Source organism: Heterodontus francisci, chromosome 19 (genome assembly GCF_036365525.1).
Source record: "Heterodontus francisci isolate sHetFra1 chromosome 19, sHetFra1.hap1, whole genome shotgun sequence".
NCBI lineage: Eukaryota > Metazoa > Chordata > Chondrichthyes > Heterodontiformes > Heterodontidae > Heterodontus > Heterodontus francisci.
This window is the reverse complement of record NC_090389.1, coordinates 51629251-51646609: the sequence shown is the minus strand read 5'-3', so window position 1 is coordinate 51646609 and position 17359 is coordinate 51629251. Positions and strand designations below refer to the sequence as shown.

Here is a 17359-nt window from a genome sequence, read left to right as displayed (position 1 = left end):
GGCTGAGAGCAATGGGAATTGTGTGATGGCATTTTAAAACAAATTTTATGAAGTTTTTTTAATTGCAAAGGCATGAAAAATATTGTTCCTTTTTACATGCTACTGCTACCATCTTTAAAAAGCTTTTACACAGAAAATAGTACTATACATTTTCTCAGCCAGCATTCTAAAATACAAGCATGTTAGAAATCTTTAAATGTGCTTTTTCAAAAAATGATTTCCATCACTAAAATTCTTGATATTGCTGCAAAGAACGAATTCAAAAATAACTTTATAACAATACCCATGATAATAGCTGTTAGTGCGTGGGATTGATGCTTTTATCTTGGACCATAGAATTTCAAGTACATGCATATACCTTTGAAACAAATAAAGGGATAGTGGACAGGGGAAACAAAATAATGTGATCAACATATAATCAATCAAATCACGCTGGTAATTTAATTGTCAAGGTTACAGACAGATGTTATGACATTTCTTGGTGGAGTTGTTTTCACACTTTCCTGTTTATTCCCCCTGTTGGCTTGTGAATAATTATGAGTTGTCATTTAGATTAACTGTACTTTGTTTCCTTGATGTTAGTGATTTTCCAAACAAAAACTGATTTTACTGACGTCCTCTCAATTTACTGTTTTTTGGGCTCTAATGTTTTACCCAATTTTCTCCTGGTCTTTGATGCTAAAAATACAACTTGAAAAACACCTAAAAAAAATGGGTTTTTAAAAACTGAAATAAATATTGATCTTAAAAATTCCTTAAATATTGCTTTTATCCAGTGAAAGGGAAAAACTGCCAAACAAGCATGAGTTGTACAAAGGCCAATATGAAACAGAGATCAAGAAATTGTCTCTGCAATATTGGTACAGGCGAGTTATTTATGAAACATTACTTATTTATAATGGGAAAAGCATTCATAGTTATTCCATGGATAGTGAAGCATAATTTTCCATTTTTTTTTTGCACTTCAACAAAATTGTTCTTATAAAGAACAGAAGGGTACATTCATGCAGTACTGGATGAGCAACCCAGAAGTCATGTGATTAAATCATGCCATGGCAATTTGTGAAACTGAATTTAATAAATCTGGTAATTTGTGAATCAAAGCTGCCAGATTTTTGTAAAAATGTAACTGGTTCACAAATGTCCTTCAGGGAAGGAAGCCTGCCACCCCATTCGGACTGACCTACACATTATTCCAATTCCACAGTATGTAGTTGACGCTTAATGCTCTTAAGGTCATCAGATCAGCTCAATTTAACTGGCAAAGGTCTCCATATTGTCCCACTGGTTCGTCAAGCATCACCCAGATACTCAAAATCTCAGTCATATCTATCAGCCAACTCTATGACCTGTCCTAAAATAAAAGCAAAATACTACGGATGCTGGAAATCTGTAATAAAAACAGAAAGTGCTGAAAATACTCAGCAGGTGTGGCAGCATTTGTGGAGAGAGAGAAGCGGCATTAACGTTTCAGTTTGGTGACCTTTCATCAGAACATGGCTCAGTATTTCCAGCACTTTCTGTTTTTATTCTATGACCTGTCCCACTGGCAGGTTAGACCCATTACAGGTGGGGGCACATTGGGATGCAGTTGGTAGGCTCACCGAGAGTTCTCAACATTGGCTCTAAACTTGATGCCAGAACAGACTAATCAGGTTGTGAAGATATCAATACAAGGGAGCAATTGACTTGGCACCATCTTCATCAACCTACCTACTACCGACATGTGATAGCATTGGCAGCAGTGACCACTGCACAGTCCATGTGAAGAATGAAGTCTCACCTTCACAATTAGAACATGCTCCATTGCATTGTGTGGCACTGCTACTGTGGAACAGATCTAGAAGTCCAAAACTGGACACCTATTAGATGCTGTCGGCCAAAAGAATTGTATGCAATCACAATCTGTAACCTCATGGCCTGACTCCGTGCTTGATGGTAAATGAGTATAGAGGGTGTGCAGCACCAACCTACTGAAGCTACAAAATAGGGATACCTGACTACTAAGCAGAAAAGGTAGCAGGCAACAGACAGAACTGAAGAGTGCCACAATCAATGGAACAAAGAAAATTTCTGTAGCTACACTATGTCCAGTCAAGAATGATGGTGGACCATAAAGCAACTTGCGGGAAGAAACTCTATGAACATCTCCATCTTCAAATGTGGCAGAACCTAGCATGTGAGCACAAGAAACAAATTTTTGCAAACATTTTCAGCTAGAAGTGCCAAGTGCAGGATTCCATTCAGCCTTAATAATCATGGATGCTAATGTCCAGCTAATTCAGCTCACCATGGTATTAAGAAGCAGCTAAGCACACTGTGTACAACAAGCACTGACAACATCCCAGATGTAGTGCTGAGGGCATGCACACCAAAACTGGATGCACCATAAATTGCACCAATAACTGAGTAATCAAATGCACCATCGAGCAACACAGACATAAAAAGCTGGATTTGGATTCTGCCAAAACCGCTCAGATCTGGACTCACCTACAGTGTTGATCAAGATGTGGACTTAAGCACTGAATGTCAGAGGAGAGATGAGAGTAGCTGCCCTCAACATCAAAACAATACTTGTCTGAGTACAGCATCTCAGCAAGACTGATGTTAATAGAGATGTCAAGGGAAAAACCCTCCAGTGGTTGAATTATACTTGCATTTAAGATGATGGTTGTTCTAACCAGAGGCCAATCAAGCATTGCAATTCCAGGATATAGAAGTACAACCCAAACAGGCATTCGGCCCAATCACTTTTTGTCAAGATTTACCCTACACATGAGGAAAAAGTTTAAATGATATATTTACCGACCTTATTTCTATTTCCCTTCGATCCCTTTTCCTTCATCAACCTATCTGATCTAATCCTGAATGTTGATAAAGATTCTGCCTCAGCCATGAGACCTGGAAATGAATTCGACAGCCTCACAACTCTCTTTCTTGCCCTCTGTTGCAAATCTCTTACATTTAATCCTCAACTACAAGAAAAAATTGTCTTCTATCTATCCTATCACATTATTTTATCATGTTAAACACTTCTATTATATCGCCTGTAATCTGCATTGTTCTAACTGGAAGCAAAACACAATTTTTTAAGTCTTTCCTCATATTTATATAGCTTGGAGCACAATACAGTACTCATACTGAATTCTTACTATGGTTTGATATAGGTTCATCACTACCTCTTGGCTTTTATATTCTATAATTCTTGAGAAAGCTCTTCTAATTATCAAATACAATTATTGGGATGCACAGAAGACAGGGACAGGTTAAAAAAAGTCTCTACAGCCCATTTGATCTCATCCTCCCATCTCCTCAATACAGCATTGAGCTGCTTCTTAAATGCAACTTTGAGACCAGGATTTCCCATTTTGTACTTATTCTGACTTTTCAGTAAAAATTGACAGGAAGCTTTTCATCCCCAAGATGTCTTGTATCATACAGGGATTCAAAAATAAAAGATGTACTGTTAGTACACATCTGTGCAGTTACAAAAGCATTTTCCAGTCACAGCATGGGATTTTGTACACAGATTTAGTATCTCAAAAAAATCCACCCTCGACCCCTGTCCTTGCAAACTGCTGCTCCACCTCCAACCTCCCTTTCCTCTCCAAAGTCCTTGAACGTGTAGTCACTTTCCAAATCCATACCAATATTTCCCACAAATCAGGTTTCTGCCCTGCCACAGTAAGCTGCACTTATCAAAGTAACAAATAACATTTATGTAACTGTGACCATAGTAAATTATCCCTGGTCATTCTTATCGACCTGTTAGCAGCCTTTGAGATGGTTGACCACACCGTCCGCCTGTCCTCTGCCAACCAGTTGGACGGGACTGTACTGACCTCGCTCCATTCTTATTTATCTAGTCGTAGCCAGAGAATCACCTGCAATGGCTTCTCCTTCAGCTTATTCACTGTTACCTCTGGAGTTCCCAAAGGATCTATATTTTGCCCCTTCCTATTTCTCAACTTTTAAAAATTCATTCATGGGATGTGGGCATCGCTGGCAAGGCAAGCATTTGTTGCCCATCCCTGATTGCCCTTGAGAAGGTGGTGTTGTGCTGCCTTTTTGAATCGCTGCAGTTTATGTGGTGTAGGTACACCCAGGGTGCCGTTAGGGAGGGAGTTCCAGGATTTTGACCTTACATGCTGCCCTCGGTGACATCATCCAAAAACACATCAGGTTCCACATGCAAACTGTACAAGTCAGTTCGACCTCACCCCATCCCTCACGCCAACACCACCACCCCACCCCCAACCTCCTCGGCAAATGTCTCTGATTTGCCACACAGCCTGCCCAACATCCTGTGCTGGATGAGCTGAAATTTCCTCCAAATAAATATTGGGTAGACGGAAAACATTGTCTTCAGTCCCATCACAAATGACTTTGACCACGAGATGAGCTTCCAACCAGAGGTCCACTCCATCACTGAGCCGACCTACCTCGACCTCCAATCAACCGCCTGACTCGGCTTCTGCCTCAGTTCATCTGCTGCTGAATCCCTTATCCATGACTTCATGACCTCTAGACTTGACTATTCTATTGCTCTCCTGGCTAGCCTTCCACCTTCCTCCCCAACGCTGCTGTATCCTAAATCGCACCAAATCCTGTTCACTCATTGCTCCTGTTTTCACTGACCAACGGTGGATCAGGGTAGGGTAGGGGTATGACTCAAGCAGGAATAGGGAGAAGAATTAAGGGAGGTGGCCAAAGGTGTGGTTGAACAAGTTGGCTTTAAAGAGGCTTCTGAAGATGTGACAAAATGCAAGGGAATGAGTAGAGAATTCCTATTCGAGTATGAGATACTTGAAGCTTCTACCACCACTGATGGAACAGACGGAGGAGGGCAACGTACAGTAGACCAGAGTTAGAAGAGTGCAAGGTAAGAGGCGGGATTTAAGGGTGGAGGAAGTTAAAGTACTACAGTGGAGTGAGTCCCCAGAGGGGCTTGTAAATTATACAATCTCTGCTCCAGGCAGGAAGGGATGAACGGATTGTCAAGAACAGAGGAAAAGAATAGGAAAGATTTAGGGCGGGAAAAGATTTGGGTAACAGAGTTCAGAAGAATTTGGGGTTTATGTAGAGTGCATCTTGGGAAGTTAGTGAAGGTATTACGAGTGTCATCTCGAGATGACAAAGCCACAGATGAGAGTTTCAACATTGCTATGTGAAATATGGGTGAGCAATTGAAAATGGACATGGGGAAAACCACTGGCTCAGGTGCACAGTTTAAAAAAAATTATTTCATGGAATGTGGACATCGCTGGCAAGGTGACACCGCCCCCCCCCCATCGCCGGGATCTTCTGGACTGTCCCCGGCAACCCCGCCTTATCAGCTCTGTTCTGGGATTCCAGCGCTGGGCCCCGAGTCCAAAGCCTCTGCAGTACTGGCAGTGGTCACTGCTCCTGGGTCGCTGCCGATGCTGCTGGCCCTCTGATTGTCTGACAGCTCTTGGAGGCGGGATCCTTTTCCCTTTAAAGAATTTAAAGGGATGAGGATCCTGTCTCCTGAAACTTTGATTTAAAAAGACCAGAAGATTGCTCCTGTGGTGGGAGGTGGGGGGGGCCACAAAAGGCAGAGGCAGGGTTCACCAAGCCTTTTTGGCCCGGCGCTGGGAGCGCTGCCTCCAGCACAAAGTCCAGCCCATGTTATTAGTAAGGCCAATAAACAAAACATATATTTTTAATGCCATTTCTATGGTAAATTCATTTCATTTGAATTGCAAAAGATATTCTTCTCAATAAATGGCAACAAATGTAAAAGACTCTGAGGAAAATATTGTTACCATAATTATGATAAATCAGGACCACTTAAGCAATCAACTATAAGGTGACTGCTTAATATCTGAAGCCTATTTTCAGCCATGATCAACAAGGTGTTACTCTGTCTGGAATAAAAAGCTCTTGATATATCTGACAATATCAAGGGGTGAAAATGCTTGACCATAATCATTCAATTTGTGGATGGACTATTTATTAACACTCTTCCCATAAGCATAATAGTTTAATATTTTGTCCTTTCACTTCAGACCCAAACTCAAATATACAATCTCAACTGGTGAGATTAAAGACGTCTCTCCCTGACAACTAAAAAAAGTCCTATGTAAAATAAATTGGTTTCAATGAATCAATTCAAAGCACAAACTGCCTACCTTACAGCATTAAATTCCCAATCTCTGTCTGAGATCCATAAGAATAGCTGGTTTGGTAAATGGAAAAAAATACATTGCAACACTAAAGATTAAAGCATTTTGTTGGGGCTGAGTAGAGGATTCGATACTTTGCATATGCTTTTACTATGCCTGCCCCAAAAAAGCACAATATTAAGGCCCCTATTTCCACACATTTTGGTATATTTTCAGTACATAATCAAGAGAAGTTTTTTGGCAGCAAAATGGGAGAAACCATTTCTATCAGTTTTCTGCTTGAAAGTCGATCTCCCCACCCTGAAATCCCTTGTGCATTTTGGCCATTCCTCCAACCCACCCAACCAACTCCTGAGTAGCATTAAATTTACATATTATAATGATGGCCAGTAGAGCTGTCGACCTGCTTTTCCTCCTATTACGCTCACAATGCACTTGGGGCAAGTTGGAATGAATATTATATGGCACAACCATTGCGAGAATTAGCTCAGAAAGGCGGCAGAAGAGTTTGTGAACTTGAAGAGTAAGAGTGTTTCAACAGTGATTTCTGCAGCTGTGTATGATTTTTTGCAACAATTTGTTTGGCATTCTGCACCCACACACCTTCACTTGCTTCTCACTGCTTCTGACCGTGACAATACTGGCACATTTTAAATCTCTCCAGTCTCAGGAGCACACATGGTGTTCCATTTGGATACATCCTCGTATCTCATTATCAAGGAGGAGGTGCAAAAGCACATGGCGGAGCAAAGGAGCGTCAGGCATTATTTTTGGATTGAGTCCATAAAATATTACCCCCTGTCCATAGAATATACAGAATATCCAGACAGCACAAATCACATGAGGATCTTATTGAGATATCTATGAGTGCACTTCACCAAAAGGACAATAGGGGTGCTTTGTCACCTGCTTGATGAGCACTTGAAGCCACAAAATCTGTCAGCATTTCTCTCTGCGTCTATTGCGCAGACAGATTTCAGGCAGCTATGGAAAATCCATGTAATATTAGCCACGGTGAAGTATAGCCATGCATTTGTCTGGTGACTGATACATTTTACTGGAAAGTGAGGGGACACATCAGGGCAGCAGCAATTTAGGACCATGGAATTCTACAGCATTACTGGCTTCCCCAAGGTGCACCATGTGATAGGAAATGTAAGCAAACTGAATTCCAATCTATATTTATTTCTTATATATTCAATTTGGACACGTGGCACACTTTCATTGAAAACTCCCCTAAGCACTGTCACTTCAGTAGATGATGCTGTGATAGGTATTGCCAATGTTAATGTGTCATATCATACATTCCTGTCACAGCCTGTGTCAATCCAATACCTGCTTTTTTTTTTAAGAGGATACAATCTTGTGATGCCCGCAGGTCTCCCATAATTTAATCCATCATTTAATACTGAATAACTATATTTTTATATGTTCAAAACTGGATTTAAACCAAAAAACTCACAATCACAATTATATTTATCCACTAAGTTGTATTGTATCTTTTACTATTTTCATTAGAGCTTTGGCTTGAAGTTCAGATCCTCTCCCAAAACCTACCTGGAGCTGTAGTTGTGAACAGAATTTGGACTGTACAGTCTGAGCATGGGTAGTGTGTCTTAATTCCTAGGATCCATCAGTATCATTCATCTGGAATAATGGTATATTCTGGTAGGTAGTATTATTCTTCTACTCAGAAGTTTCTCTAAATTTTCAAGATTATTTGAAGAAAAGCTGGATGTCAAATTTCAAAATCTATTTTCAGGTACAATCTATAGACAGTGTTTAAAAATCAGAGAGGCAATGTATTTTTAAACAGATAAGCTCCATAAGTACATGTAAAAAAGTTATAGCTTTTGTTTTGTGTTTAATAAAGCCAACTGTGTAACAGCCCCGACAAACAATTTTTTCTGCAGCACCTGTGGAAGAGTCTGTCACTCTAATATTGGCCTTTATAGCCACTTCAGGCCCTGCTCCACAAACCACTGACCACCTCCAGGCACTTACCCATTGTCTCTCGAGACAAGGAGGCCAAAGAAGAATCTTCAGAAAGTGCATTAAGCTCAGCGACAAGGATTTTCCTGATTGTAATTGATCTTGTTTTTCCAAAAAGTTATTGAATTTTGAAGCACACAGCACCTAATTAACACCTGTGTCATGTTGACACACCAATTAGAATGTAGATATTTTCTAACAGTTGTCATACACAAACAGAAAGCCACACTAAGGCCCTGACATTTGCTGGGACGGGAATTCCAGGCAAAGTTCTGGTTGGCTTTCTTTTCAAATGTTTTGCTTTAATACAGCATGCATGAGTTACTTTTTTTAAACAGGTTCCCCATCAGAAAGTCATCCTGATTGACAGGCTTGGCTCCCTGTTGGGAGGGAACCCTCCAGACAAGGCCGCAGCCCAGGAGCAGGTAAGATCCTGCTGCTTAGTGGGTAGAGATTGCAAGGGGTGGTTGGGGGTGCTGGGTGGATGATTGCAGGGGGTTGGAGAGAGATCACAGGCAGAGATGGGAGTAGGTGATCATGTTGGGGATGGGCCAATGATTGTACAGAGTGGAGGGGGTGATAAGCTCAAGATCACATTGGGGGTGGGCCAGATATCCCATGGGGAGAGGAGGGATGGACCAGAGATCACACAGGGGTGGGGTGGTCAATAGCATATTGGATCCTTGGCTTTAACAATAGAACAGAGAAGGTTAAGAGGAGATTTGATAAAGGTGTGCAAAATCATTAACAATTTTGATAGAGTAAATAAGGAGAATAAATTTCCAGTGGCAGAAGGGTCGGTAACCAGAGTATACAACTATAAGGTGATGGCCAAAAGACAGAGGTGACGTATGAGGAAACTTTCTTTTTAGCACAGCAACTTGATGTAATCTGGAATACACTGCCTGAAAGGGTTGTGGAAGCAGATTGAATAGTAATTTTACCACCTCTCATGTTTGCCCTCTCTCTCTTCATGGCCTTCTCTACCTGCACCACATGGACTGCTGTGGTTCAAGAAGGCGGCTCACCACCACTTCAAGGGCAATTAGGGATGGAAATAAATGCTGGCTTTGCCAGCAACTTTCACATCCCAAAAATGAATTAAAAAAAACACTGGATGCTTCTGTTTAGTCTAAAATAGAACCATTCATCACTACACTCTGCTTTTCATCCATAGCCAATTTTGTATCCATGCTGCCATTGTCCTTTTAATCCCATGGGCTTCAGTTTTGCTAACAAGGAATGGGAAAGGCGGTTAGGGGGAAGGGGAGGGAGGGGAGTTAGGGGAAGGGGGAAAGTATCAGTCTTATTGATCTTGATTTTAAAATTCTGATCCTGGTTTTCAAATCATCCATGGCCTCCCTATCTCTGTAAACTCCTCCAGCCCCACTCCCTCAAGATATCTGTGGGGAGAGAGAGGGGGTAGGGGAAGGGGGAGTGAGAACTGGGGAGGTGGGAGAGTCCTTCCACCTGTAAAATGTTGCTATGGTCATTTTCATGCCACCTATGTCGCATCGGATGACACCTGCCCAGTCATGTTAATAAGATTTTCTATTTAATGTGTCTGTCTGTGAATCTGGAATATTTTTAACAATTGCACTGTATCTGAATGTAGTTGTAGTCTCTGGCCAATAGGTGACATTGTGGAGCTCTACACTCTTTTTCACTCTGAACCTCTGCCATGTTAAATTACTGTTGTGCAGAAAAGCCAGGTACATATTTCAAGTTTAAAAAAAAATACTTTCTTATTTCTTCCATTAGAAAAGCTCCAGGTTGTGAATTTTAATTTCCCCCCACCTCCCTATCGAGCAGACTTTTCATCTCACCTATTTAAGTGGGTTACTGGCATGGCTGTCCATATCACAAACTAGTTGCACCCAGGATACCAGTTAATAATTTTTTGTTTTCTCCTTAAAGCTCCAAAAAATCCTTAATTTGAAGAACTCTGTTCACACCCTCCTCTCCTGCCCCACTGGCTGCTCCGGTTTCCAGTGTGGCAGCCCAACCCAATATTGCCTCCATTGCCCTTTTTGGAAGTCCATTCTAAGTACTGTATTGATCACACTCTGTGTGCCCAACATACACCGTGTGACTAACAATCAGTCCTAAACTTCCCTTTTACCAGTGTGAATTTGCACCTGGTTGTTTTATCATTTTTTAGCTTTCCCTTTCTGTACCAATTACTGTCATTTGTACATCAATGAGGTTCTCTCTCGATAGCCTCCTTTCAAAGATTAGTATTGCTCTACTCATTCTTCATTGGTCAGTCCACTGATGCCAGGTATCAGTCTTGGTTTTACAAATTCTCATCCTTGTTTTCAAATACCTCCAAGGCCTCACCCCTCCCTATCTCTGTAATCTCATCCAGCCCCACAACCCTCCAAGATATCTGTGCTCATCTCTGACCTCTTGAGCATCCTGGGTTTAAGCTACCATTGGTGGCTGTGCCTTCAGCTGCCTCTGCCCTAAGTTCTGGAATTCCCTCCCTAAACGTCACCAATTCTCTTTCTTCCTTTAAGGTGCTCATTAAAAACTATTTCTTTAACCAAGCTTTTGGCCATCTGCCCTCATATCACTTGCCGTAGCTCAATGTCTAATTTTGCTTGATAACACTCTTGTGAAGTGTTATGAGATGTTTTATTTTATAAAAGGTGCTATATAAATATAAGTTGTTGTTATGGGTCTTTCCTGAACTGGGAGCAGAGCTGAATATTTAAGTTGTGGTATCAAAGAACTGTACCATTTAAGCATAACTTCCTTTGCTCCGACAACACTGTGCTTTAAACCAATTTCCCATGCCAGCCTCTTATGGTTTGAGTGACAACCAATTTGTGCTGAATTGTGGACAACATCCACTTGGAACTGTGGTGAAACTGCTCAAGCTCTGTTCACTTAAGACTCTATCAAATAGCACAGATTGAGTTTCATCCCATTAGTCTGGACTGGATTCAAATGTAGAGAAAGGACACAATGTTAACTTACTTGTTATCCATTGTATGCATTCTATAGATCAAATCAAATTCCACCAGTGACCCCTCCTCCATTACCAATCAATAATGCCTTTTGCAACCTCAGAATAGTCCTGTGGATCTTTTACATCCACCCGAAAAGACAGACAGGGCCTTAATATCTCATGTGAAATATGGCAGCTCCGATGGTACTGAGGGACTCGGTTGCGCTATCAGCCTAGATTACATGCCCAAGTTTCTGGAGTGGGCCTTGAACCCACAACCTACTGGCTCAGAGTGAAGAATGCTTCCATCATACCAAAATGGTGAACATTTTCTATTGAGAACAGGCCACTTTGGAATTTAGTCAAAACTCAGAACCCAGCATGGCAGGCCAACATTCCATCAATTTCTGGTCAATCTATTAATTCTCTCTTCTGTCTGTTTCTTAATTTCACATGACCATTTTGAAATGATTTGCATCAAGTTTGATTTTGCATCAAGTTTGATTTTGCATCTGGTGTTACTATCTAGCCTCATATTAGAAACGGTAGTTTACCAGAATGCTAAATTTCACTGATTGCTCAGACTCGAAATAACTTCAGATCCAACACTGGACAACTTTTCCATTTCGACAATCAGGTTATCAGTTTTCTACTAAAGAGAGAAAACTTACTTTTCTTCAGAATTGACAATGAATCTATATTCATCTTTTAGTTCAGGTTAAATTGAGAATACCCTGTGGCCTTCATGGAAAAGGAATGTTTTTCTTTAAATCACCGCGTTAACGGCTTGATATTAAAACTGACAATGACAATGAGAAATTTGGTATTAGCATTGTATAAAATGTAAAAGACACTGTTAAAACCAGTGTTACACACGATCACTGTAATTTTTTAATTGAGATTGAAAACTTTCTTTTCGAGGAAGAACCATTCCTCTCAGGTTCGCACTTGCGTGATGCTCTAATATCTACGACTGACAGCTTCAAAATCCGTTTTGTGTGTATTAGTTTCGATTACATATGTTAAACCAACACTGTTTCAAGTCTTGTGATAAGACTTTAGCATGCTGTCTTTAGTACTATTGGCAATATTAATGCAAATTGCATTTTATTCTGGATTTACGCACGCTCTTATACTTCGCTGTTAGTTTAAACTGAAGTCTTTGCATGTTAGTTAGATTCCGAAGTAGATACTCTTGACATGTGTCGGTGGCTAGAATTATCATAAATCGACGAGGGAGCTGGTAGTTTGTGATGTGTCCATCATTATTATAAGCAGCGACAATTGTAAGTTTCAACACCAACTACCACGGGTGTGAAATGGTCTGAAAACTAAAAAAAATTAACACGCCTGCTCTCAAACCAAACGCAACTTCATCTGTACAGGATCCTTGTTAATTAAAATGAAACTAAGAGACGGGTACACGTGTGAGGGTGGCACCTGCTTCATTTACACAGAACGATCAACAGGCCCACAGAACTCAAGGGCTTCAACTTTACTAAGATGCATTAAGCATTGCGAGCGGCTACATAATTGGTATTCAGCGAGTGTTTTCCAGCATTCGCCAAGAAATGCAAGGTATGGGGGTGGCAATGAGAGCCCGCAGCTGTCCAGGCCCCCACTTTCATCCCATTTACAGAAATCACCTTTCCTGCTCTCATCATGAACATAGTTCTGGAGTTTTAAACACGATATAAAGGGTTTATCATCACTACCTCTACCATTAACACACCAAGCTCTTCTGCCTAGAGAAGCAGCCACACGAAAATGACAGACTTACCACCGCTGTCAGAGCCAGTAACTATGAAGCCCAAGCGGGGAGGGACGGGAGAGCCGCGCTGCTCTGTGGAACTCGTAGTTTTCCAAACGGATCCACTTCCGTTGGCAGCCAGAAAACGCTGCCGGGGACATAAACCACAACTCCCGGCGGGCCGAGCGCCAGCGACCCAGCAGGCCGCGAGCGGCCCGATGAAACCCCGCCCTGACAGGCGTACTGATTGGTCAGGACCTGGAAACCAAGGGCAACGGGCCGAGAGTCTACTGGTGATTGGCTAACGTCTGCGGTCCGTCAACCATTTACTGGGAATGTGGATTTCGCTCGCACGCGCACAGCGCGAGGAGCGAGCGCCGGGCACGCGCGACTCCAGCTCGGTGGGTGCGCGCATGCACGCGAGTCCGATTCGCTGTCTTTAAAGTGCCCCGAGGCGCACATGGTACTTCCTGTTTGGAAGAATGGAAAGCTTCCAGCTCGAGCCGAACCCTCCGCGATTCCCTACGCGCTGCCTCTGCTCGCTGCTCCGCTAATGATGGACTGATCGCGCTCTCGCCAGCCAGGCAGGCAGACGCTAATATGCTTCGGGATTAAATGGTTCCTTCACGTCGTCAGCACTACTCGGCTTGTACTGCAGCTTCACTTTTCGTAGAAGAAAAATCTCTTTGCAAACCAAGCTAAGCTCTGACTTGTTCAGGCCCTCCAAGTGAGACCGTGGACTCCCTCCCCCCACCCCCCCTCCTTTTTCCCCCCCTGACAGTAAAACTGTTCAACAAGTTGTGTTTGGATGTGCATTTGTCATGCAGAGGCTACTGGAACGAGGTTTTGTGCTTTTCTTCTTCTACACAGTCTGCTGGGTTTTTTTCGCCGCTTCTCTGCCCAGTAAGTTTCCAAACTAATGAAACAATATATTGTATCTATTTCAGCTTACATAATGTTTGTAAATCAAAAATGTTTCTTCTGCAAAAAAAAAATGAAGAAATCCATCTGTGTCTGGAGCGGAAGGGTGCTGATTTGGCACACGGCGGGATCGCTGGTTCCGTCTAGTTCTAACTGCGCCCTGAGCCCAAGATGTTGCAAAGATAAATTCAGATGCTGAGATTTATTTTGCATTTTGTTTCAATTCATGTCGGTGCCTTTTTTTAACTATAGTAAACGGTTAACTCTCCTTTTGGTGCAATGCCAGCGTAAGCGGAGTTCAGAACAAGGGTGAAGTGGAAATACTTAGAACCTTCTTCCAAATTTTCTTTTATATTTATTCGTCTACATCTTAAAAGGAGCAAGAGATTAACACCTGGCTTTGGGGACTCTCGTTATGCAAGGCGGTTTTGGTACAAAATAAGTCTTTTCATTGCTCATTCACTCTTGGCTGACCTTGAGTGTACGGTCAGATTCCCACAGTCCTAAAATTTCTGAGAAGTCCAGTGGTTATATATGGCCAGCCAGTCATTTAAACAAAACCGAACTTGGATTTGCAATTTCCATAGACTATTATTTAATAATATTTGACTTCATTTTTATATTCTATACGATATGATTTTCGAACCTCTTTTAAACAATAAAAAAATGGAAAATATGTTCTAGCCTTCGGTTGTGTAATGATTGAGCCTTGACTCGGGAAGCTAGGGGAAACTGGCTGAACCCGTGGGCCGACGTGCTGTATTGTACTGTAATTACATTAAGGAGGCTGGCAACCAGGCGCATTAAGAGAACAAGGTCTGATGTAAGCTTGATTTGACAGGATTGTGAGTTGTGATTGATTGATACCGATGAACATTGGCTTAACTTGAGCCGCGTGTTTGAAGTAAAGTACGGTGGGGGTCGATTGTTTGGCAGTGGATTGTATTTGTTGACTTAAGACTTTATTGTATGGCGGTCACATAATCAAAATGCCACACTTTGTAAATGCAAAGGGATACATTTACACAATAAGGAGGGACAAGAGTAATGCATTGTTTCGAAGCGAGCCAAGAGGGTATAATTTTAATCGTGGGAAATTCTTGAAATATTTCTCCAGAATAATTTTTTTTGTACATTGCTGGGAGAATGAACGATTAATACTATTCGCGACCGTTATTGTGTGTCATGCAGGGACATCTCCGATTTCCACTTTTTCTCTTGCAATAACGATGTGCAGATCCGCTACGCAGTTGGTGATGCTGATTTATTAGTACAATATTCCTTCCGAAGTGATAGCAATGTATGGGGTTAGGTAGCGAAATGAATTTAGTTGCGCTTTTGTGCCGCAGTCTATAACGCTGTCAAAATAAAGTTTGTAAGTAAGAAAAGCCAGAACAGTGGAGGTACTTGGTTTTAGATTGAGTTGAATATATTCTGTCCAGTAAATTGCCACTCCAACATATTTACTTGGATTTGTCAGGAGTAATTGCGGTGAGCAGTACATTACCGAAAGGTATTGAAAAGGACGTAAGAAGCGATGGGAGAATCGCCTCCATCCTTAATGGAAGATTGATGTTCCGAGGAAAGAACAGCGCCCACATCACACAGCTTGTAGGGTAGTACAGTGAGCTCTGAAATCCACGTTTCTTTTTTTTTTCTAACGATGTTCTGCAGTACCGAGCACGAAGGCTTTTCAAAGCCTTTCTTTCAATAGTTCTGTGTTACCCTGTTGCCCTTCTACATTTTCTGGGCGTCTATAGATGACAAAACCAGGAACACATTTCAATTTATACACGGATTTCTTGATTTAGTATTTTCTATTTCTTCCGCTTCCAGCGATCAACATTCTCTGAACTACTGCACAGATCCCACTCAAAGATCTGAGGAGTCCCCAAACTACTGACTGACGCTGCCCGACCTACTGATTGTTTCCAGCATTTTCTATTATTTTTATTTCAGATTTCCTGAATCCGCAGTATTTTGCTTTTGTCCCAAAATTTAGATCTGCTTTGGTCAATAGCGATGCAATAATATGTGTATATATCTGCACATATTATACGAAGTTTTTTATGGTCCACATTCTGGCTTGCATGTAACAATTTTAATTGTTACAGAACTGTTGTACTTGTAACCGGCTTAAAAATAACGGATCCCGACTAACTTAGAACTATTTCAAACATTTCCTTACCTGAAAATGTTATTTTAGCTGACAGATGCTGGATACAAACTTAAGATACAAACAGCTTAACAATTCATTTCCAATGACCTCAAATAGAAAACTTAGCCAGACATTTGAGGTTTTCATTAGTTCTTTTGTTTCCTTCAAGATGTCCGGACCGACGAGGGACCAAGTTATGGACAAAAGATGCAATTTGTGGGCTACATTATTCTTCACAGCATGAATTTACTATCTTGCTGGTAATCTTGTTTGCTGGCATTCAGTTAGTTCGATTCTTGAAAGTGGGCGTTTTATAAAAATGTGGTCAGCCGTTCTGCTAGGAGACATAATACAGACGCAGAGGAATTGCTTTGAAGTTCTCCTTCCTCAGGCGTTTGCAGTCATCAGAGGCGCTAAATGATGAGTACATTGTGCCAGGAAGACTGTATTGATATGTCGGAAGCAAACTAGGATGTAACTGAATTCTGTGACAGCTGCTTATATTTCTCTGTTTAAAAAAGGGATGGTGTTATTTTTAAATGGGATGCATTAAAGCCCTTTGTCAGACAGTTTATTCTAGCTGAGAGAGAGAGAGAGCAATCTGATCCACACTGAAGAAAATAAAAATGCTGTTGGGGATTGGACTTGTTTGACATTTAAATCCCAGTAACTCAAGATACCCAGTATTTTCTGTTGGCTTTAAAATTGATGTTACTGGCTGACTGCAACCTCCAGACAGGAAAGAAATAGAATTTGTTAAGATTGTGAGCACAAAACAAAAGCTCGCAGGTGCCAAATGGTTTGGCACCTGCAACTGTAAGTTTAAAAATTTCAGGATTTGTCTAATAAAGTGGTGGCTTAAACTTGGAGACTAATTCTGGTGGTTGACCCCTGTGGTATTTCTGGTCCAAAATATTTTGTACATATACTTAATGCTATGCCGTATCTGATGCTTTTATTGTAAAGCAAACTTAACATTATGCAATATTACCCACTCCCTCCACCAGCATCACTACTTGTCCTAGCCTCCAAAAACATTCCAAGTTCACAAGTGCCTGAGTTTTAACTGTATTTGGTAAATGGAAAATGTGGCTTACTTCATACACTGCCCATTTATTATTTCTTTTGTGATTGATTAGATAGCTTTATTTCAATGATTTTACATGTAGGTATCTGAAGAACTGTCATCTAATAACTGACTAGTGAGGGCAGTTCATTATTTTGTACTAATCTGAAATAAAGTTACTGACTTGTAATCCATATGTAATCTTTCCTAGGTGCTAATTCAACTTTTACAAAAACACTGTTCATTAACAGCCACTCCATGACTGCCTTACAGTAAATGACTTACAGTAAATACAGCAATACAGTAAATAATCCTTAAACTAGCTAAAGTAAGCTTTACGGTGAAATACATTGACTGACTTTATGATGCTATG

At 41.2% G+C, this 17359-nt stretch overlaps 2 protein-coding genes across 7 annotated transcripts in view; one reads left to right on the top strand and one right to left on the bottom strand.

The window, feature by feature from the left end:
* Nucleotides 1-13001, bottom strand: part of fhit (fragile histidine triad diadenosine triphosphatase) — a 1297392-nt gene extending 1284391 nt beyond the window's left edge. For 2 of the 6 annotated variants that reach the window (XM_068051602.1, XM_068051603.1), the window contains exons 1-2: nt 12872-12996; nt 7704-7848 (exon numbers count right to left, since the gene is read on the bottom strand). The gene's annotated coding sequence lies outside the window, so the exon portion shown is untranslated. Of the gene's footprint in view, nt 1-7703; nt 7849-12871 lie in introns of all 6 variants that reach the window. The other 4 variants (XM_068051609.1, XM_068051601.1, XM_068051606.1 and 1 more) reach the window with 4 other exon arrangements.
* Nucleotides 13002-13171: 170 nt separating this feature from the next.
* The window catches only part of LOC137380054 (receptor-type tyrosine-protein phosphatase gamma-like), an 870349-nt gene continuing 866161 nt past the window's right edge, over nt 13172-17359 (top strand). The window contains exon 1 of the mRNA XM_068051600.1: nt 13172-13744. Coding sequence (XP_067907701.1) covers nt 13663-13744 — 82 coding nt within the window. The 5' untranslated portion in view covers nt 13172-13662. The remainder of the gene's footprint in view (nt 13745-17359) is intronic.